General features: G+C 37.3%; 1 protein-coding gene across 4 annotated transcripts in view; it reads left to right on the forward strand.

Annotated features, from left to right (window-relative positions):
- Window positions 1-25,150, forward strand: part of LOC131428311 (serine proteinase stubble) — an 83,459-nt gene that overhangs the window by 50,557 nt on the left and 7,752 nt on the right. For 2 of the 4 annotated variants that reach the window (XM_058592171.1, XM_058592170.1), the window contains 4 exons: window positions 7,214-7,393; window positions 19,084-19,593; window positions 19,946-20,123; window positions 20,191-20,338. In XM_058592171.1, the coding sequence (XP_058448154.1) occupies window positions 7,214-7,393; window positions 19,084-19,593; window positions 19,946-20,123; window positions 20,191-20,338 (1,016 nt within the window). The remainder of the gene's footprint in view (window positions 1-7,213; window positions 7,394-19,083; window positions 19,594-19,945; window positions 20,124-20,190; window positions 20,339-25,150) is intronic. The other 2 variants (XM_058592173.1, XM_058592172.1) reach the window with 1 other exon arrangement.

Here is a 25,150-nt window from a genome sequence, read left to right on the forward strand (position 1 = left end):
CACTACAGGAATGTAATACCAAGGCTTTCCTTTGCTTGAAATAGACATCAATTGAAACAAAAATTCAATTGAAAACCATCATCGATGTAAAAGTAAATAAGGATGCCATGAAACTTGAATGAATTATACAATATATTTCAATTTACGCTTACTTTTGTTTTAAAGCATATTGGAAAGTAAAGACCTGAGGAATAGCTTTATATTCCTTTTCCTGCTCGAAATATGTGCATGAAAATAAATGTAATTATTTTTATCTGTGTACAAATTTTTACACATCACCCGATTTGCTATTGATACCAACTACAATTTGTGCCAACGGTGAACAAATTTCAAAAATCGGTCGCCCAACAACAATGTTACCGTTCCGTAAAATTGAAGTTCTCAAAATTCTTTTCGCGATGCTGGTTCCGCATGAATGCAGATGGGACATATTTTCAGCGTGAAAAAAAATAATAACCGGAAAAATCACATCTTAAGAGCTTTCATTAGAATCTCAGTTAGTGAAAATCAGTTCAACCGTGTCTAATAAATCGATATGTTAACAACTAACAAGATCTGTTAACTAGAAAAAATGGATAACTAATTTTACTAGGTTTAAGGAATTAATCTCCTTGTTACAAATTCTATTATAAAAACATACCCTTAAGATTGAAGCTTTTGACTTTCTCGTAGAGAAAGACTATGCAATCACTGTAGAAACCGAATTTCATATGCCATTCGAATCAGTTCGTCGCATTTTATAGCAATGTCTTGGCGCGAAGAAATTCAAAGAGCTACACCTTAGAAAATATTCGTAGTGTAGCTTAGCAATTTTATTCTCAAAAAAACATATCTATCGACTAAAGCAATTAATAAAAACCTGTTTTAATCCACCTAGTGGTGTAATGATGCCTTTCTCATATCAATCATACTATCATATATAATACTGTGCTATTCTTCAAAATTCTTTTCCTTCGATTCTTAAAAGAATAACCGAAATAGATTTGATTAACCGTCTACTGATAAAAACTATCAATTGTAAAAGATTTGAGGTCGATTTAGAAAACTTTATACGGTTTTTCGCTCTTTTCAGTGATGGTATAAAATTTTATATTTCCGGATCCGAAAGTCGGATCTCGATGAAATTCAGGAATTACGTATGGGACCACAAGACCTTTCATTTGAATCTAAGTTTGTGAAAATCGGTTCAGCCATCTCCGAGAAAAGTTAGTGCAAAAAACGTTACATACACACATACGCACATACACACACACATACACACAGACATTTTGCGTACTTGACGAACTGAGTCGAATGGTATATGACACTCGGCCCTCCGGGCCTCGGTTCGAAAGTCGGTTTTCACAGTGATTGCATAACCTTTTTATATCAGAAAGGCAAAAACCTAATTTTCCTAGAGTTCCACCTTTAAAGCATATTTTAGTTATACTTTTGTTACACACGCACATACTCGAGTGCGTCAGATGCCTTAAAAATGCCTAATGCGTCATATTTTATATCGACTCCCCAGGACATTTATATCAGAATGGTACAAATCAGTGCCAAAAAAAGAATAAAGAAAATCTATTTCATAATATCATAATATAATAATATGGTAATGATTTTTTTGTTTCAATTATAGAGGTTTTAACCTTAAGGTGACTCGTCTCTGTGGGCCAGAAAAGCTTTCTGTGGGCTTTGAGAATCGAACCCATGTGGGCTGCGTGAAAGGCATCGACTAACCCATCAAGCTATACCCGTCCCACTGAAATGAAATTCTATCCTACGAACGCTGCTTACTTGATGATTTCTTTCAGTTTGAACTATAAACGGGGCCCAATGTGTGTACATGTTTGAGTAAACACAAAAACTCCAACCAAACACTTCTATTTAATCCCTATTTCACTTATGTGTAATGTAATGTAGTTAAACGTCATGTTCATGTACTCTGGTAACCTTATTATGAACAGTTGCAGAAGCAAGTAAGACTGATGTTTGTTGTTATATTATTTGATTGGACATTGACTTATGTGGCTTAGCAAAGAGCTTTCATGAACATGATTGCAAGTAAAATTCCACTAAGCAAACCTCAACACACCTTTTTATTGAAACCAATTTGCAGAAATTTCAAATTTGAAATGTAAACTTATGGTATATTGAAACGACGTTTTGTAATTAAAATTCCACTGAATTCCTCGCAACCAACACAATCTTTCACGAGTGACGTGTACATATAATGACTCAGTTCTGAGAATGATGCATCGTAAAAAATAAAATTTTACTGCTATAGACATCAATAAGCTATGACAGTTCCATTACATGCCTGGGAAGTTTCTGTTACATTTGTTTTGTTAATTGAGTTTGATTTCAGCTTTTTTACCCTCAAGCATAAAGCGATCATTTAAGGTTTATTAAAAAATATTTTAAATTTCGATCTCGTTGTTATTTTCTTCCTTGGAGGATAGACGCTCATTGCTATCAAGCAAAAGAAGGAAGAGCAGTGAAAGCAGTGTCGCTGTTGTTGGCGGGAACATCGTTATAACTTTCATTTGTTTAAAAATTGTCTCAGAAAGTATGGACGCACTTTGATTTCGCTGTAAATAATTCACAAGTGTTACATATTCAAATTTTATACGACATACTGATAATATTAGACTAAAACAACATAATATTATTCTCAACATTTGCTACTTAGCCATTGTAGCTGGCGCACCTTCTTGCGAACGTTCCTCATTAAATTCCGTACAGACTTCTTGGCGACAAGTTTTGACACTTTTTTCCAATCTTTTTCGAACTGTTGAATGGTTTCGGCTGCCGAGACATGTTTCCTAAGATGTGCCTTCGTTAATGCCCAAAATTCCTCAATTGGTCGAAGTTGTGGGCAATTTGGTGGATTCATGTCTTTTGGGACGAAAGTGACATTTTTGGTAGTATACCATTCTACCGTTGATTTCGAGTAGTGGCAATAAGCAAGATCTTGCCAGAAGACAACAGAATCCTTGTGGCTTCGAATCATGGGTAGAAGTCGTTTTTTGTAAACATTCCTTGATGTATATTTCGCTGTTCATTGAAGCAGTGGTGATGAAGGGTTTCGAAATCTTATCGCAGCTACAAAAAGCTTTCTCAATAAAATTTTCGACTTCAATCGATGTCTCGGACTGGTTTAACACTTGCCCTTCTCGCACCGTATAATATTGTGATCCCGGCAAGGATTTGTAATCGAGTTTCACGTAGGTTTCGTCGTCCATGATTATGCAGTTCAAATTTCCAACACGTTCGACTTTGTTCTGCTGAAAGTCCACGCATTTCGAAACCAACTAATGAAAACGAACAAACAACTGCACAAATGGTTAGAGAAGAGTGCAAACAACAGGACGCAGCCATAAATATTGACAGATTCTGAACCATTGCGAAATGGCAGCGGTTTTTGGTTGCGTCCATACTTTCTGGGACAGTCTTTATACATTGGGTGCGTTGTTAGCTTGAGCTGGCGTACCATGTTCTACATTAGTTGCAGAAAATGGTTTCGTTGATGAGAGTAGGTCATTGTTTTTTATGGCTGTCACAAAAGTACTGAGGTTGTTTGGGGCCGTTGTAAAGGAAATACCATTGTTCTTTCGCAGTTTATCACACAGCCTACGCTTGTGAACAGTGTTTTGATAATATTGACATGCTGTCAACTGATAGTCGTAGGTGACAAGTGATGTACACGGAATCATGATGTCCTGAATGAAAGTCACCTGAGAGGGTATAGCCTTCTTTAAACGTATGCGCAGCAAACTTGTTATATTTAGAATTACGAAGAAAACTTTCAAAACCTCCTTTTTAACGGAAAGCATCTCTCACATATACATATTAGTTCGAATAAATTGATCACTAACACACGAAGGCGGGTCACACACACACACACACACACACACACACACACACACTTCAATAGATTATTAGTATTATGTATGGTACGTTGAACTTGATGTTTTCTTGCTCCACGTAGTGAATATTTTATTGCCTTTAGTGAATTGAATTACTTCCAACTCCTTACAGAACTGTATGTACACAACATTACTTGTCTTGTTAAATTGAAGCGAATGACTGCTTAAGGCGAAATGTAGTGGAATGCGCGCATCGCATCAGTTCTTAAAAAACTAGACCGATTTTCGAAAAACTAAAAACACTTGAGTTTTCGCATCACAACTAAGTAACCTTAGAATTTTGAAATTTTGCTTTGCTGAGCTGTAATTGGTTTTTGAAAGGTATAAACGGTTACTGTTCCGTTCCACGGGGATAGTTTTAGAACTGTAAAGTAGTGTTTGTAGCAGAATTTTACAAAGAATCTGAAAATGCAACTCAAAATTATAAAACTTTAGGCAAAACAACAGAAATTTGAAAAAGTTCACACAAAAATTTCCACATTTTTTTTATTGCTTGCGCCCTGCTGTTTTGTATTGGGATGGTGTGAGAAATGCACGGTGGGCAAGGTAGCCTTATATTGTGAACAAAATTACATATCAAATAATGACACGAATTTATGCATTGGGCTTTGTGTTGAAATAAAATACAATACAATAAAATGGGTATTGTAAGAATTCGTTCATTTACTAAGTAACTGTCGTTTATAATGCTAGTGATGTCGAAGTCTGTTGAGTTCAATGCATTAATTTTGCTGAAGCAAAAATGCATGGCTGTGTAATATTTAATAATAGGTATTACTTCAGATTGTAGCAATTAATTTTTGGAAAATTAAAATTCAACTTTGACAGGCTACTGAATGAAATTTATTCAAGCCAAGTATTATCGTTCATGTAAAACATTTAAAAATATTGCATTGATATAACTTAAGCCAGCACCAGAATTTAGAAATATATACGTTCATGGAAAATATATCATTATAGTAAATAAAGGATCAGAACATAGTTTATTCGGCACAATCTCCATGTAATTGTAATAGATAAAAAAACTCAAATAAAGCAAAACAAAGTCTTTGTATTACATTTATTGTGGAGTTAGTTTTAATCATATAACAACTTTCTACTTATTCGAAGATGACTATGAAAGTCAATTAGAATGGAATAAATTTGCAGTAATTCCAGTCCAATAATTTATTTTACCAGTGTTTTATTCGATAAAGAAATTCGACCACGCGTGTCAAGTGAATACTTTTACATAAATATCATCTCTTGGGCGTGAAACCCTTCACTGAACTTTTGCCAAAGATATCGACATGACACTCAGGCTTATACATAGTAAGCAAGTTAGTCAATAAATATACATAAAACCTTATGTTAGTCAATCATAATTACTCATGACTCATAGTTCTAGTGTAATAGTAATAACTATCAATAACGATTGAATATGTATATTCAAAGTGGTAAGAATTAAGAACGAGTCTTTTTTACAAGCCAACAAAACGAGTGGCAAGCCCACTGCACTCAATCTCTGGAAATATTCCTGGTTTCTATGAGTCGGTTTTTCTTGTTATGCTTTGTGCGACGATTTGGTCAACTCAAACGGTTAAAATTTTGCGCGCCTTTTTTGAGACTACATTTCACCTTAAGACCAAAATTCATTTGCTCCTTAAGCAAATCTTCAATGTATAATTAGCTATTATTCATTCATTTAGGTTTTGGTACCTCGTGGGTACCAATTTGTGTAGAAGTGCACATGACTGTTTTGACATTATTGATATTATTCATTGTAATTCAACACGATAAGCTTCCGCTTTCGGCAATCACAGCGTAATTCAAACATTTAAAACTGTCGCATGGGTGACGATCTTTAAAAGTGACGTGAAAAATCCTCAAAACTAATTTCAAAACACTTACGATCATAAAGTATTGCTAGCTGAAGGTCAAACAAACCTGTTTGCATTTATTTAGGGGTCAAAGTAGAGTTTTTGACTCCCTGATTTATGAGGAAGACATCATTACAGCATGAGGTGGACTAAATCTGGTGTTTATTAATTCGTATATATGGCACAACACGTTAGCAATACAAAGCCGCCTTCTGCTTTCAAAGTATTTTTAAATTCAATAGATATGTTCTGGGTTGTGATTATTATTCAACTGTTTGCATCTAGTTGCTTATAATCATCGAAGATGTTGTTATATTAATTAGGATCAGAAGTGGCGTCGATCTGCAATATTTATAATAAACTATTGTTATTTTGGGGTTTGGTTAAAAGCCGTTTTTGTGCTTTGGGCACATTGTAGTAAAGAATGTAAAGAATAGCTTTGTAACTAATTGTTTTTCATTACTGTAATTTGATCGGTGTCAATGTTAGTTGTATTTTAGGTTGTCGTATTATTCGCGCAGTTTGTAAGTTCGAACCCGAATTGACGACTCAATGCACAAGGCGCTGGAATTACAAGCCAGTTGTCGCATGTTCGAGCTCCGACTTGAAAGGATTGTTAGTGTCAGTAGAATCGTAGCACCAGCCATGCAAGGGTTCTGTACACTTTTGATGGTTTTCATTAAAAAACACAGCTGGCGTGAATTGCTCTGGTTTTGCAGAAAAAGGCAATGAAACATTAAACTAATAGACTGTTTTTAGACTTCAATGAAATTATTAGTAGTCTTGTTTGGCCCGGGTTGGTGGTTCAATGCATAGGGCGCTGGTCTTACAAGCCAGTTATCGTATGTTCGAACCCCGACCTGGAAGGGTTCTTAGTGTCAGTAGGATCCATAGTACTAGCCATGCAATGATTCTGTACCCTAAGAATCCGCTGCGAAGTCTGTTGAAACAGAAAGGCCAAATTCCACAAAAGGAATGTAATGCCAGGACTTTGCTTGTTTTCCGAAATTCCGTTATCGACAGTTATAAATTTGTGAGTAAATATTTGACAACCGAAAAACTTAGCCTTTGTGTAACATTTGAATGCAGAACTTGATCTTCAGATTTTTATGATTCTGTAAGTTAGGCTGATTAAGTGAGTAGAAAATTGGATCATATTCAAGCTAGCTCTAAAGGACATCACAAGACCAATAGACTTGATTTCCAAAATCTTCGGAAAAAATCTGTTTGTTCATGTTAAATTTGTTTAAACCTCCCGATCTTTTGCGCAGTAGGTCACTAGGCCTTGAACGATCAATCGCATTCATTCACTTGACCAGTCTGCTACGTAACCAATTTACATTTTACAATTCATCAGTTGAACGCTTCGCTTATTAACTGCACCGTAATCATTCCAATAACCGATTTCTCCATAGCTAATTTTCGTTTTTATTTTCGTTACAGTGATCCCGCAGACATGTCGCTACAAGGGTCGAAAATTCGAATGCGGCCTGTCGATCTCGTGCGTCCTGGGCGGTGGAAAACCGATCGATCTCTGTTCCGGCGGTATGATATGGTCCTGCTGTATCGATCGAGATCTGCAGCCGGACGTGGATCCGGAACAGGGAGCTGTGCATAATGCCAGTGAGTATGGATCTCAACTAAAACTGTTGGTCGTCACGTGTCACCTCACGGGCTAAACAAACAAACAAACAAAACAACACACACCCAATGCCAATGTATGAATGGTTCATTGAAAGTTTCTCTTTTTCACGAAGTGAACTTAAATCACGTTACACGATTGATTGAGCTTAACTTGCCTCTCACCGAGTTCATGGGAAACGAAGGAACAGTGCCTGATGCTGCGAAAACCCTGTTGTGGGAAGGACCACCGCTAATTGATGATAATTTACTCGCTTTCGATTGGAATGCTTTCAACTATCGGTTCCTTAACAATGCTATAATGAATATCAGTTGAATGTCTACCATGGACATAAACAAGTTGTTTCCATATTCAGTTACAATAGCACTGATTGGGTGGGTTAGAAATGTAAGGGGGTCGGTTGATTCTTAGATGCGGCTCAAGTTTTTTTCCCCGTTGTTGAATTTATAGTTATAGTCCAGCTACATACTCAACAATTTGGAATCAAAATTCAATGAAAAGATTGTAGAATGTCTTAAACTAAACGAGTCTCATTGGATGCTTACAATAAAACGTGCCATTTCTCGGTCCATAAATCTTTAATAACAAAAATAGAGTTATAGATATTATATTTATTAGCTTGATTTGATTGATAGTTCGAAGTCTTTATCAAATAAGCCATTTGAGCTGGAAAAAAGCTTTCGGTAAGTTTTGCTTTTTAACAAACTTTTTACATCATTGAAACATTGTGTTCAAAAAAGTACTCATGCTATGTTAATTTTCCTAAATTGGTGATATTTTTTTGGTATTCATTGTTTGAGCTTTGTTCCATTTAGCAGGGCCTCCGAGAGAAAATACGGGCTCGAGGAAATTGCATTATTACGGGCCCCTATACATGAGAATAAACCTTCCGTGTATTGCGGTGGTGACGGATCTGGCTAAATTTATAGATCGGTCGCAACGATACACAAATTTGGATTATTGATTATTTATTTATCATGAAGAATAAGAAACACCTATAAATCTTCGGTTCCTTATAAATTTCCGGTTCCCCTGAAAACGTTAGAAAGGTAAATCAACTGTTCATTGAATAGAAAGAGAAAAGTTTCTTCGAACGGAATCTAGCTAAATCTACAAATCAAAACACCCTATATTTCCGTAACTAGAAGTTGTATCCAAAACAAATTCAGGGATTTCGTATGAAACCGTAAGACTCTATGTTTTGATTTGAGTGAAATCCTTTTTGCTGTATTTGATCACTATTCCCAATACTTTCTAAACCAGATTCCGAGAGCCGAAATAGTCTGTTCATATGATCAGCAATAAAAATGACCTACAAATTAGAACAGTTCTGAGCCTATTTAAAAAGAATTTTTCCTTCTTTTTCTTCGTAGCTTTAGATGGCGGTATAAAATTTTTGACGCTCAATTTAGTAGTTCCGGAACCGTAAGTCGGATTCAGATGAAATTCAGGCATTTTATATGGGACCATAAGACCTTATACTTGTGAGAATCGGTTTAGCTATCTCCGAGGAAAGAGACTGCAGAACTCTACGAACTGATTCGAATAGTATATGACAAACGGCCCTTCGGGTCTCGTTTCAAAGATCAGTTTTCACAGTGATTGTATAACCTTTCCATATGAGAAGACAAAAATTCTATACATGAAATAATATTTCATTTTGAATACTGATAATTGAAACAAAAACTTTGCTTAAATTCCAATTGGTTGACTTATCTCTCATGCTCTATATCGATTAAACCAATTAAACGAAATCTAGCGAACAAAGCCAACCTGCGTTTCTATGAATTTTTTATATGTAATTCAAGCTAAACAGCATGAATCAGCAGCATAAAACATTATTATTGATATTGTTATAAATATTATTATTCAAAATATTTTTTATAATAGTACATATGTGAATATTATTTGCTGCACGGAATTGAACAAAGACGGGTTGTGTTTTCTTCTTCCGTACCAGCACAACAGTAGGTGCGTACCGGTTTTGTATCATCATATTATATGGTGGTTTGGAAGCTCTGACACTCATCGCCTTTCAATTGCGGAACCGGAAGTCGAATCCGGATGAAATTTCACAGTAGCTTGTGAGACAATGTGAGCTTTAATTGAAATCCAAATTTGTGAAAATCGGTTCAAACATCGCTATGCAATCAAAGTGAGTTCTACTTTTGGAGTTTTTCTTCTCTACTTCCGGTGCTTTCGGTACAGAAAATGGGAGACCAGTAGCACCGAATTAAGTTTATATGCCCACAAACTAACAAGTTCTGCCAACTTGAAGAGTTTATCAGTCAATTTTAGGAGATTTGTACCTGTTTTTACTACCGTTTGAGAAAACAAACTCCTGAAATTGAAATTTTTTTACTTATCGCGCTTTAGTTTCGAAACCGGAAGTCGAATCGAGATGAAATGTTCCTGCAATTTTGAAAGAACTGTAAGATCTTTCATTTTATTCTTAGTTTTTGAAAGCCAGTTCAGCCATTTCCAAGAAAATTGAGTGCATATTTTTCCTAAATTTTTTACATATTATCCTTTAATTTCGGAACCGAAAGTCAGATCAAAATTATATTCAATAGCAGGCTTTGAGACTATAAGATATTCCATTTGAATCTAAGCACAAAAACATAATTCAAAACAAGAGAAGATTAAGAGAGATTTTAAGGGAGTTGCCATAACAACCGCTTTATATATCCGAAACGTTGCGACCTAGACTTTTGATATTTTCGACAAAGTAAATTATTTTCATTATTTCTGGAACTTTGTAGAAAAAAAACAATTTTTTTCTATCTCTTCAGGAAAAAAAGTTATGACTATATTTTTTGTCAAAGTAGGCCATGTACAATTAGTGCTAGAATCAGATTACGCGGTATATATTTGTAAATAATTTCTGAAAAGCAAGTTGTTTGAAAGTTGTTTTGTTGTCATTATGAAAACTTCATGATCTGGTTATTTTGTCAATAGAGCGCAACATTCGATCGACTCTTATTAATAAATTAATACTTTTAATTTTCATGTAAAATTTCGAGGAACATCAAGTTCCTGAAAAAAAATTATCCAGCGAAAAAGAATTTTTCCTTTCTATTAATAATGGAATACTGATCTAAATTGAACAAGGTTCATGAAGATTTACGCGTTACAACGGGCAAATAAAATAAATCGTTGGTAAACCAATGATGGTTTGATCTCACATCAATGCTGCACATCCAGACGGACTTGCTTGGCTGAGCAGCCGACATGATCGGTTAGAATTTAAAAATAAAGTAGTATAACCCAAACCCCTTAACATGAACCCTATTCGCCTGCAAGTTGAATCAGTTTTCAATAATATTTAGTCTGTAGTATGTCCAAAGTGCACAATATCATCAGCCAGAGCACTAATAGTCAAACGATAATCAGATTGCAGATTTTCGTCCACCAGAAAAAAAAAAACAATTTCATCGAATTGCCTATTAGGTCTACCACTCCGTTCGTTGTTCTGAATGTTAATTCTTTCTTTTTCGACATCACGAGATCAACTTTCCCTTCACTCATTACAATAGTACATCACCTTGTCATGATTTTCTATGAAAGTAAGAATTTTTTGGGATTCATAAATCCTACTGCAACCCAGAACCACAGAGGGCGTGGACAGCGATCATCGCGGACATTGTTTACTGTACGCACATATAGGCAAATGACTGCTGAATCGAAACAACACCTTTCGAATACGGCTTGTAGCATAATGTAAATTGGGTTCATTATACAAGTTTTGTTGATTGAATATGTCGTGATTTTCCCTTGCGTGATTTCAGCTGTCTCAAAATAACTCAGCCAATACCCTCGTTGGTAAAGTGACTAGAAAAATTTCATTAACCTATAGAACAATTAACCTGACCTATCGCAACCGAACCGAAAAGGTTAACGTTCTAATGGTAAGATTAAAAATCAAGAATAATTTCCTTTCCCCAACTCACGTGTAGTTACTTTCGATGACTGCACACAATTGCAATCGGCTGTCGGTTTCCCACCGGGCCGGACAGCTCCACGGCCGGTGATAGTGATTATCAAATTTGCCTCATTACCGTTTGAGTTTTCCTTCTGCCATCCAGTTTGATCGTATCTTGGTCATGGGTGGTTTCCGCGGTTGCATCGCTCCACTGAGCCAGTCCTCAAAGAGCGGAAGTTTCACACATGCGTCCAACATCCAACGGCGGTACTCGACACAATGGCAAAAAAATGTAACACAAAGAAAGCAGACACTTGAGGTAACCGATGACGACATGAGGTAATCGCAATTTCGTCAAATTATTGGCATTAACCGATGCAATTCACCGTTGCAATTGTCGTGTTGTAGATAATGAAAGGGAAATTTTCGGCTGTCATAGACAGCGCAGTTTCTTTCTCTGGCCGAAGCCAACATCCATGCCAAGTGTGCAGAAAACCGCAACTTTAGGGTTTTTCCTCCTTCACCGTTTCTCGCGCAACCAAACTGCTCTAGCTTTTCAGACAAAACACTCTCGTGTTGGATTTTTACCTCCAGACAGTGCGAAAGAACGAGAAGTAAAACAAATGAAATAACTTGAGGCATGGAAATGAAAATAATAAATGCTCGTTTAATCATGATTATGAAAATTGAGATGATGATTATTACGGTTGGTTGCAAAAATGAGGCGGAAATTTGCACTGCATCCAGCCGCAGTGGAAGCCAGCACACGAAATTGGCTTACAAGTTAGTGTGAAATGTTTCTATAATTGAATTCGTGGCATGCAGCATATTTTTCTGCAAACTAAGGATGGAAAACAATAGCCCAACAACTTCCGAACATTGCATAACATAGTGTCTCGGTTGTTTAAGGAGCTGTAAAAAAATTAATCGGATATTATTAAGTGACCGTGACTTGATTGTTGAAATCGGCTCTACTCATGAAAAAAATTGCTAAACGCGTTAAACTTTCGATGATCCCCAAATGTATATTTCAGTACTGTACCTTTCTTCTTCTTTATGTTAGTCTTCCTTAGATTTTATGAATATTAATTGTTTGCTACAACGATCTACCAGCTTTAAAATGCGTATTTCGTTGAAGGTCACGGGTTTGGCATTGGCATGCCAATGACAATGTTTCAGTCTTTGGCAACATTTTCAAGTTCCACGCCCTAGTTGCTACCAAGTATCTCACTGAAATTAACGACTAACTACACCGAATGTCTGCTCGAGATGACTTCAAATAATGATGCATAATTCATTAAAAGCACAGCACGGGCGCATTTCTACGCAGCTGTCAAAACATGTGAGTGGAGAGTGAATAACATTGTTAAATAATGCATCAGTTTGTGGTCCAACGAACATAACCTTGTAAAAACATGATCTCCAAAAGACTGCACTAATCTTGTTTACGGTGACAGCTGGATCAACACAATTCAGTGATGAATGATGAGACAGATATACGACTCTATCAGCACTAATTATACAAGTTGGTGTGATGCGTGAGTAGCTTCGGTTGCTAGATAAAGATAGCACTAATAGTTAATATTACGAAAATTTACATTGGAGACCGCCTGTCTGTTGAACTTAGTTTTTTCCCTTTTCTATAGAAACGATATAGAATTACTGGAAAAACTGCTCTTTTCACTGGGCTTTCGTCCGACATCCTTATGACATGTCCAGCCCATCGTAGACATCCAATTTTAGCTGTCCGTACGATAGGTGGTTCTCCTAGCAGCTGTTGGAATTCGTGATTCATACGCCATCTTCACGTTCCGTCTTCCATCTGCACTCCACCATAGATGGTTCTCAGCACCTTTCTTTCGAAAATACTGAGGGCGAGGTGGTCCTCTGCCAACATAGTCCAAGTCTCGTGGCCATAGAGAATAACCGGTCTAATGAGCGTTTTGTAGATGGTCAATTTCGTGCGGTGGCGTACTTTTCTCGATCGAAGGGTTTATCTGAGTCCAAAGTATGCACGATTCCCTGCCAAAATACGTCTATGAATTTCTCTGCTGGTGTCATTATCGGCGGTCACCAGTGAGCCCAAATACACGAACTCGTCAACCACCTCGATATCGTCACCGTCTATCAATATTCCTGGTGGGAGGCGTAGTGTTTCTTCTCTAGAGCCTCTTCCTCTCATGTATTTTGTTTTCGACGCATTTATGGTCAGTCCGATACGCCTAGCTTCAGCTTTCAGTCCGATGTAGGTTTCCGTCATTTTCTTAAGGTTACGTGTCACAACTGTCGATTCTCGCTCTTCGAATCACACCTTCCAAGGCAATATTGAACAAGATACAAGAGAGTCCATCACCTGTCCGTAGCTCTCTCCGAGATTCGAAGGGACTCGAGAGCGTCCCAGATACTCGGACGAAGCACATCACTCTATCCATCGTTGCTTTGACCAATCGCGTCAGTTTATCCGGGAAACCGTATTCGTACATTATCTGCCATAGCTGCTCTCGATCAAATGTGTCGTATGCCGCTCTGAAGTCAATGAATAGGTGATGGGTGGGTACGTTCTATTCACGACACTTCTGAAGTACTTGTCTTATCGCGAATATGTGATCCGTAGTGGCGCGTTCTCCAGTAGATCCCGCTTGATACGGCCCTACGAATTCCTTAGCTATTGGTGATAGACGACGGCAAAGGATTAGGGAGAGTACCTTTCAGGCGGCGTTCAGCAATGTGATTGCGCGGTAATTGCAACAATCTAGCTTATCGCCATTTTTGTAGACAGGACATACCACTCCATCCATCCATTCCTGCGGTAGAATCTCCTCCTTCCAAATCTTAGAAATCGTCCAGTGGAGCGCTCTAGCCAGTGCCAGCTCGCCTGGTAACTGGTCATTGCCGCGGCTTTGTTGTTCCTCAGCTTGCCGATCTCCTCACTTATCTTCGACAGATCAGGTGCTGGGAATCTGTCGTCGGCTGATCGTGCACCCAGATTGATTCCTGTGCCGTTCTCTGTATCTTGTGCTTCGCCATTCAGATGCTCGTCATAGTACTGCTTTCACCTGTCGATCACCTCACGTTCGTTCGTGAGAAGGTTCGTGTGGCGTGTAGCCTCTACGTGAGCGGTTCATTTTCTCATAGAACTTCCGCGTGTCATTTGAGCGGTACAGCTGTTCTGTCCGTTCCGCGCCTGTTTGTATCGTTCCTCGCTCTCGTGCGGTGTTGCAGCATCCTCGCTCTTGCTGCATTCTTCTCTTCGACCGACTGCTGACATTCGCCGTCAAACCAGTCATTTACTCGATTCGATAACCTCGTACCTAGAACGGTTGCAGCAGTGATGCTCACGGTGGACCTTATGTTCCTCCAGCCGTCTTCAAGAGTCGCCGCACCAAGCTGCTCTTCCGTTGGTAGCACTAGCTCCAGTTGTTGCGCGTATTCCTCTGCAGTACGAACGCTACGTAGCTGCTCGAGATTGAGTCCCGGCGTTCCTGTGCGACGAGCGTTGTGCACAGTCGATAGTTTTGAGCGCATACAAATCGCGACAAGGTAGTGGAGAGAATCAATGTTGGCACTGCGGTAAGTGCGGACATTGATGACGTCGGAGAAGAATCGCCCGTCGATGAGAACGTGGTCGATTTGATTTTCCGTATTTTGATCAGGTGATCTCCAGGTGGCTTTGTGGATATCTTTGCGGGGGAAGAAGGTGTTTCGGACTACCATTCCGCGGGAGGCTGCAAAGTTTACGCATCGTTGACCGTTGTCGTTTGTTACCGCGTGCAGGCTCTCCAGCCCGATCACGGGCCTGTACATTGCCTCCCGGCCTACCTGAGCATTCATGTCGTCGATGACGAGTTTTACATCCCGCCGTGGACAGCTGTGTAGATTCGTTCCAGCTGCGCGTAAAATTCTTCCTTCTCATCATCGGGTCTCATCTCATGTGGGCAATGCACGTTGATGATGCTATAATTGAAGAAACGGCCCTTGATCTTCAATACGCACATCCTATCACTGATTATCTGCCACCCAATCACGCGCTGACGCATCTTGCCCAACACTAAAAATCCCGTTCCTAGAACGCTTATTGTGCCACAGCTCTGGTAGAAGGTAGCCGCTCGATACCCACTTTTCCACACCTTCTGTCCCGTCCAACAAAGTTCCTGCAGAATGGCTGAACCGATTTCGACAAACTTATGGCGTTTTTCATTGAAAAACACTAGTGACGTGGACTGCTCTGGTTTTGCACTTTCGAGCAGATATGGCAATGAAACACCACCAGAATATTGCATTTCTGCTCGAGAGTGCAAAACCAGAGCAATCCACTCCACCAGTGTTTTTCAATGAAAAACGGCATTTGGCTCGTTTGAAAGCTACTGTTGGACAATTGATCAAATTCAAAGATCGAATGGCTGTCATTTCTGGTTCTGGGGAGAATAAGACTCGTTTGAAACCTACTATTAGGTTATTTATTAAGCTCACAATACAAATGGCCGAGGATAGGATCTTATTAAAGTTTTAATGAGGCTATTTGAATGGCATGAGAAATGCATTATCACAACACTAGGTGGATTAAGAAGAGTTTGTTGAATTTATCTTTCCCGAAAATCGATGCAGCCCTTCCTAAGAGTGCACATTCGCGTTACATGTATATACAAATACAGACATTTGTTATCTAGGCGAACTTAGTCGAATAGTGTATGACTCATTATTATTTCAAATACTAGCTTCGTTCGGCACGTCAGAAAAGACATTGCACTTCGTTGCAAAACAAAAAGTGTTCTGTAAGTAGCAGAAACTTTACGTCTGCTTAGCGGTTCAAATTGAACTGCCGAGTTTAGCACTAAGCAGTTCAATTTGAACTGCTCTGCACTGATGAGTCAAAGACGAAACGTAAAAATAATGAAAACGGTTATGTGCCCTAGCACAAAATTTGGCTAACCCCTAAATAACTAGCTGATAGTTTTCCTGGATTCACTGTGAACTTTTCAAATGGTCGTAACTTTGTTTATCTTCTTTTCTGTTGAATACGAAGTCGTTCTCAAATTTACAGGATCCGAATAACGGTTTATCTTATTCAAATTGATTTCGCAAATTTTCAATGGCTGCCCTCGTGACTAGGTCGTTATTGCATTTGCAGACGCAATAGGACTTTTCAACCCGAATGTTAAATCGATTTAGATCACCAAGAGGAAAATTCTTTTTTTACTTCTCTTCTCTCTCACTGCTAGTCTAATACCATAACAAAGTCGTAGTGAATCGATGTTACGCAGCGTGTCAGATAAATGTTCTATTAGAAATATAGCAATAGAATGACAAATTGCTGGACGTTAAAAAATTCAAATGATAGTGGCATTTAATATACTGTTCTTTAACTTGATAATGAACAATGAATTTATTAAAAAATACTCACACACAAATTTTGAATTTTACAGGTCATCCCACATATGATGTAATTCTTTAAGACTTAATTTGTCAAATGGAAAATTCCATTTGTAATGACTTACTGCTGGATGAGCCTGAATTTAACTGGTTCCGAATGATATTTCTATTCGGCTAGCAAGTGCAACTGCTCGAATTTATGTGTAAGAAAAGCTGATGCGTGCTTCCATGGTTCAGTCGATTAATGGACGTACTTTGCGATCCAATGATTCTCGGATCAAGTCGCCGCTCTCACTGTCAGTATTTTGCTTTTATTTTTCATGTACATGTTCTTCAACGTATATTTACGTTAAATGCGATGCTCCATTTCTGTTCTTTTTATAAGATGTAAAATCACAAAGTTTTTTCGAAGTGTGTAAGGCATTCGCATCGATTAGTCAAGCAACAACGATATCGATATCCACTTATGATTATCTGCATCTGCACTCATGGCAATTAAACTGAAGTCCCGCATTGATTTTAGTATCCTCCAGATCTGTCAAATTTTGATGTTCTTCACAAACACCAAAAAATCTCATTCCATTAGAAAAATCGTATTAGACAGCAGTATCTAATTAGCACTCAAAATACGCGCCTTAATAAATTAATTCATGTGAAAGATAAATTCTTTATTTTCACGTTAACCCTTGCACCGTACAGTCCATTCGTTCCACAATTTGCTAATTTGTTGACTGGTATATGATATAAGATTATTTTCCTCCTACCGACAATGATTTTAATACATTTATTTGGTTAGTATTGCGTAATTATGTCATTTGTTCAATTATTTTGATACACCTTTAAACACGTGGTTCGAAATGACGAATCTTTGTGAACGATCCCACAGAATTCTCAACAATCCTTAAGAAGGATCTTATAACTTTAAAATGAAAACCCCAAGGCCCACTATTTCTAGCAGTCAAATGAAGAATTCTTGCAAGCCCATGTAATCCGTTACGATATTTGTCGAGATCAGGTACTCGTTTGGTACGTTGCCCAGCGCGTACCAAGTAACCATACTGCCCATACTTGCATATTAGTCCCATATTGAAAATAGACAAGTTGAGAAAACGATGAAAACATATTTCGGAAATAATTCGCTTTTTTCTCATTACTATAATGGTTGATCCTTGATGCTATTAAATCACATACAGAGATTACATTGGAATGAAATATTGCATTTTTACCATTCGTTTATATAAAATCGGTTATGTGATAAAATGATTCTGAAGGAAGCTATTGTGGAACTGAGATTGAAACGCAAAATATCCGAATTATTATTCCGGCTACATCCAAAGATCGATTCAAAGATAGTTTATCTTAGATTATCTAAATTTTTGTATGCACTGCCAGCGCTAAATACTGGTACAGTTGCCAGAACAAAAAAAAATAAATCCAACCTCTATATTTTTCAGTTACTAAAACGTGATTTTTAATGCGTCGAACAGATATGCGAGTACTTTCCATATGGGACAGACCCGATTTTATTTTATTTTTCTGAGCTTTTCTGAACTAACCCCGAATTATTTTTGAAAGTAGGGTTAAAAGAGGATGCTATCCGTCGGACTAACTACCCATATGGGACTAATATGCGAGTATGTTGAAGTGGATGTTTCATTTCATTAGAAAATAATCAGTAGCGGAAACTGAGTACGCAATCGTCCAGCAATGTCAATTCATTATCAATTCTACGACCGCAACTAGGTTAAAGTCGGGTATAAATAAATAATATAAATAAATCAATTAATTCGTTCAAGCAAACAAGAGCATTTCGAGTCATCCCATGAGAAGTTTATCGGTCCACGCCACCAGTGTTTTTCAATGAAGACGTGAATAGACTCCTATTTCAGCAAGAATATTCCCGCTTTCTCATTGCAAATTTGTAATTCAAAATGTGAATTTCGAATTATTACTTAAATTATCTGATTTTAAACCGCTTTCACTAAACTGCACTTTGATTGTGATAGGTAAAGATGAAGCGATGAATGTAAATATTGGAAAATCTTACATGCGATGTTATATCATATGAGACCAAAATTGAGCTGGGGACGGGCCTTGAGCACAGACAATCTCAGATCTTAGCTCGCATATCAAAAAGGGGAATTATCACAAGGGTAAAACTACTATGATCGAATTAAGAAAATTTCTAGATTACCCCTACTGTATGTTTGGGTGAGATATCTTTTATTCTTCATAAAATGTAGCTTTCTGCGTTTGAAAATAGTATTTTAACAAAGCTCCTCTAGGGAATAATAATTTTTGATTCGCATTTCTTGTAGTAAAATGAAACGCAACTTCTTCTAACCTAACTGTCGAACTGATACTTCACCCCATGTCTAGGTGACATAATAAATCTGTTCGACTTCTATCCGTCGTCACCGTCATCGTCGTCTTCGTCAGCTTCATCTACTTCACCGCATTCCGGTGGTCACTTAGGTCGTCCACCCCAGACGAATCCGCCTCAAACGGCGCTCTATTCTAACAACGGCAACTACAATACGAAGCCGTCCTATCACCAGCACTATCCGGTAAGCAGCACAACTCCGCCCGAATGGGGATACGACAGTAATCAGTTGGGCAACGGGTTAAACACACCATTCGGGCAGCACCATCGGCCGCAACATCATCACTTTTCCGGAGGAACTTTGCATGACGATTCCGAGCATGGCCCTACAGCCAGTGCCATCTACAGCGAGCGCCCGTTCACTTTCGGAACGAGACCTTCGACGGTAGGATCCACTTTCAGCGGTACGGTTGGCAGTAACGGTCCACTGGTACAGCGACCTTCCTCCATCTACAGTTACCTAGGTTCCAACCAGCAAGAAGACGATGGATATGGAATCGAAAACGGTATTTCCCCGTGTTGATGTTATTATATGCTAAAGTCTTGTAGAGTTGATTACTTCACATCGTACATTTTTCGGTACGTCTTTCCTTTAATGCACTGACGCCTTTATGGGTCTTCGGACGTTTCAAGCTTCATCTACTGTAGTTGTAGTACATCGCCAATGCCCACCAGCACCGAGGACTATCTCAATTCTATCACGCTTATAACGCGATTGCAAAATCGAACACCAGCTTATCCGTCGCACTATCGCACTTTGAATTTGTATCATTCTATCCTGGTTCAATAAAACTTTCCGATTCCAGTCCCACGATATTCTCAGTTATCCTAAATGAACATTCATCTTTCTTTCCTCAGGTTGCGGTGAGCTTTACACGAGAACCAATCGCATCGTTGGTGGCCACTCGACTGGATTCGGTTCCCATCCGTGGCAAGCGGCCCTCATTAAAACTGGCTTCCTAACGAAGAAACTCAGCTGCGGCGGAGCGTTGGTCTCCAATCGCTGGGTCGTGACGGCTGCTCACTGTGTCGCTACGTATGCCATGGCCTACTTTGATGGCCCACTTCACGATATTACTAACCAAGTACTTCTGGTATTTCAGCACCCCAAACAGCAACCTGAAAGTGCGGCTTGGCGAGTGGGATGTTCGAGATCAGGACGAACGGTTGAATCACGAGGAGTACAGCATCGAACGGAAGGAGGTGCATCCCAGTTATTCGCCGAGCGATTTTCGCAACGATCTCGCGCTGGTAGGGTCTCTTTGATTTTTTTTCCGTTTTGAATTTTGAAGGGTTTCGTTGAATTATTTATATCATTAGTGCACTGCGAATACTTACGTCAATATAAGCTTAATCAAATAGTCATAATTCAGGGGGACGTAGCCGGGTGAGAAACGGGTTTGCGTGTTTTGTATACTTTTGTAAAGCTATTCAAAATAACCAATTTTTATTCTAAAAAGAAAAACTGATTTGATAAAAATGAAAAATTTCATGACAAATGCCAAGAGGAGGTGTTTTTTGCACAAGAACAGTTTTGTACCCGGGTAGGAAACACCTAACAAAGTCAAACTAAAATTAAAAAATAATAGTTCAAATACTCCTATCAATATTTTTTTTATCGTTTTCATATAACTTTCAGTATCATTATATAATGGCATTCCATTGTTTTTTTTTTAGAATGTCTAGTGGATATGATTGGAACTTGGTGTAGTATAATAATTATTATTATTATTATTATTATTATTATTATTATTATTATTATTATTATTATTATTTTTATTATTATTATTATTATTATTATTATTATTATTATTATTATTATTATTATTATTATTATTATTATTATTATTATTATTATTATTATTATTATTATTATTATTATTATTATTATTATTATTATTATAGAAATCACGTATTTCTAGTGGTGGAAAGCCATGCCCTAACTTTTATAAAAATGTTTGAACAGTGTTTCATACACGGTATGCTACGTAACTCTGAAAATGGCTCACCAAATCCTTTTCCAGTCGTAATTGTTGAAATCAAATAAGGGGTTTGAAACATAGAAGAAATACTGAACGATTATGCATTATACTCACCTTTTACAATCGATTCACTTGAAAAAATAGCACTTTGAAAAAACAAGAAATAACTTCTTTGTCGATTTTTACACTCGATGTATATAGTGAACACTCAAAAATCGCATCATGTTAAGGCCAAAAGTGTCAGATACGCTGAATTTAAATTTCAACTTTTTTGGTCACTGGTTACTCAGTGATTTTCATTTATCGACTTTTCAAAGATAGCAAACCAAATATGAAAATTATAGAGCCATAGTGCTCAAGGAAGAATATGGGATGTGAAGATCAGTGCGGAAAAATGAGACATGACAAGGGTCTTTTTACTATCCGAGCCGACGAAAGTTTACTTTCTGACATATCAGAGACTCGGATGATTTGCATCGATGAGATGTCTAAGTTCGATTCCTCTGGTAAAAGATTAAAGTTTAGCCGAAGCCTTCTGCTTCGTTAAATGACCTCTGTCACGTTTCATTTTTCGCACTTTGACCTCATTTCATGCTCTTCCTTGAGCACTAAGGCTCTTTGATTTTATGATATCTGCTTCGAACATTATCATTCTGATTTAGATTGATTTATCGATCGTTTTTTTAGCACTCATTCAAGGCCAAATGTGTCAGGGGTGCTCACTGGTTATTGATATTGTAGTAATAAATAAATAAATAATTGTTTGTTGCATGACTTGAAGTCACCGAACTGATTTGTGCACATGAATCAATTTATTATCTAAACGCGCGTAGGCTTTGAGTTTGATGATATGTGGTGTGCACATATTAGCTCTATAATATCACTAAATGATGCATGTTTTATGCATTTAAATTTTAAGTATACGGCTTCAACGCAATATCAAGGTTACAATATGTCATTTATGTCTTCATTAAAGTTTATACGTATACAAAATAATCCAAAATTCTTAAGTGAATTGAGTATTATGAAATGTACATTACGGAATTGTTTAGTTTCATGTAATCTATTTAAGTTCGTGGGTATTGAAGAATTCTTTGTAAAAAAGAAATCAGTGTACAAACGCGTGACTGGGGACTTTTGTATGACTTTTAAATGCGGTAAATGCTCATAGTACTATGTTCAGCAAATTGACATAAGGAGTGTACCCAAAATAAGCTATCCACAAATTTTTCTTTCAAATTGTGATAAAAAAAACTAAAACTTTAAACTTTAAACTAAAAATGGATCCTTTATTATAAGAGGTTAAACTTCAACATAATGAAAACCGGATGAAATTTATGTTATTCCTTCACGAATTTTCAAACTGTTGATCGAACGCTCTTCATCAAGTTCCGGAAAAGTGTTGCATCGCATTTTTTGGACGCTAGAGGCCAATTTTTTTGAACTCCTGCATGTTCCCAGCTGCCTTACCAGTCTTCTTGAAGACCCTCTTCACGATTGCCAGTAACGTTCGATGGGTCGAAGCTGAGGACAATTTGGTGGATTGATATTTTTCTCAACGAAATTTATACCCTTTTTCGCAAGCCAATTGAGAGTGGTTTTGGCATAGTGAGCCGACGCTGATCGATAGATTTGTGCATTTATAGTTCCAGTAGTGTAAAAAAATGGTTGACTTCAAACCACAAGCACATATTGTTTGCCATACCAGTACCACATCCCCCTCAACGACGGCAGTAAAGTATTGTGGACCTGGAAGGGTTTTTGAGTCCTCCTTTACACATGTCTCTTCGACCATCAAAACGCATGCATCCGGACACTACAAAAGACGCGAATACAATTTCCGGGTCCTTGTTGCTGCTTGCTTCTTCTGTTCTACACTTAGTTTCGAGATTTTCTGCTTCTTGTAGGTCTTCAGGTGATTTCGCCTCTTGATACGATGGATCATTCCGACACTCGTTCCTGCGTTTTTGGAAAAATCACGTATTGACATTGATTTGTTCTTCATGATTAGAGATACCACTATCTGGTCCAGTTTCGGATTGGAAGAACCGGGTTTTCTGCCTCTTCCTGGTAGCTCATCCAAAGAATAGTGTTCCCCAAACTTATTAATGATAGTTTTAACACTGGCATGATGAATTCCAAACCGCTTCGCCAATGTTCGCATAGTAATACCCTTCTTGCATAGACATGTATTTAGAACCTTAATTTTCACTTTCTTTTCAATACGCGACATTTTGAAAACTCAGAATTTCAACCGCACAAACAAGTAAACAAACGAAAGATGACAGCCAAACGCACAGCATGCTGTGATCTGAGCATAATAAACCATCACAAATACATGCGTACAACGCAAATGTATATGGATAGCTTATTCTCGATACACTCCTTAATTGTCTATAGAAGTTCTTGTCCATCCAAAACCTTCTTGGAGAACTGCCTTAGAATCTACCAACGTGACCGATGATATTGCTGAGTTTTTTTTTTGTGGTCCATACTCGTGGTATCACATACAATCAATGGGATCATTGTAATGAAATATGAAGAAGTGTTTGTTTTACTATCTGGAGTTCTGACCCCAAGATCTATTAGCATAACAACATGCATTATCCAACTTTTTATTCAGGGTCTATACTAGTGATGCCACTTTCAATTAGTAGGCGTATTTTCGATGCTCTGGATCACCAAAACACTACCTGAAGCTCAGGCCTTAAGACCAACGCTTATTGTCCTTATTATTGTCCTCAGCACGTACTCTTGACACCATGCAAATAATAGGCTTATTGTACATGGTCTACGCCATCCAAATCCTGAAATTAAGACCTTTAGATTAGCCAGAATAACAAAGTACACTGAAGTTCTTAGATGTCAGAAAATATTTTTGAAACAGGTCAAATAGACAAGTAAGCAACATGTAGCTCCACGACTTTGAGCAGCATTCAAAATGCATTCTTTCTTAAGTTGCTGATTGCTAATGTAGATCTACCTATAAAAATTCTGCCAATTTTTTTTTAGAAATTTGTGCGAAACAACAAAAAAAATTTGAGAAGTATATTTTTTATACCAAAGAGAATATATGTACGCTTTGTCACGACAGTGTATGATAGCGAAACTTATGCAAATGGCTACCACGAGGACCAGTTAATTAAATATTCATTGGATTACAAAAAAATGCATTCATTTCAAAGCACTTGGTGAACTGTTTTAACTCAGATATATGAAAAATTAACATTAATCACAAAAAAAGTATATCGGAATACATTTCTACTTTTCAGCTTCAGATTTGAACTTAAAAACTTCAACAAATTGTAACCAGACAGAAACGCAATTTTTCTGTTTTATTGTGACTGATGTGCGGGCGGGATCAAATTAAACATTCGTTGCTGAGAACTTGTTTCGCAACTCTCGCACGAGCTCCAACTCTTACGCTTTTCAGGTTACATAGCAGCTATAATGCACATTTCTATGTCTTCAACTTGTTCCATGAATTTGTTTCTTATAAGTTACTGCCCACATTATCAGATCCGAATGGATTCCGAATGGATTCCGAATCAATTCCGAATCAATTCCGAATCGGCGAGAAATTTTCATTCGGAATTTCATGTGGAAATCATAATGAATTCCGAATCAATTCCAACTCCAGTGCAACAACCGATCCCGAATGAAATATCTCCAACAACTGGTTCGTTTGGAAATCATTCAGAATCGAGTAAGAAAAGCTAAATGAATTGACGTTTAAGATTCTTCTTCTTTCTTTTCTTTTTGTTTTGTTTTGATATATATATATATATATATATATATATATATATATATATATATATATATATATATATATATATATATATATATATATATATATATATATATATATATATATATATATATATATATATATATATATATATATATATATATATATATATATATATATATATAATACAAATAGAGCAAATAGAAGTTGTATTTCAACGATATTTATTTATACATAAATTCATAATAACTGCAAAATAACATGTTGAGTTCATCTTCCCATTTATATTTTTATTTAACACGGCTCTACGTTGATCGAGTTAGGTAAAGAAGG

This window comes from Malaya genurostris, chromosome 2 (assembly GCF_030247185.1).
Source record: "Malaya genurostris strain Urasoe2022 chromosome 2, Malgen_1.1, whole genome shotgun sequence".
Taxonomy (NCBI): domain Eukaryota; kingdom Metazoa; phylum Arthropoda; class Insecta; order Diptera; family Culicidae; genus Malaya; species Malaya genurostris.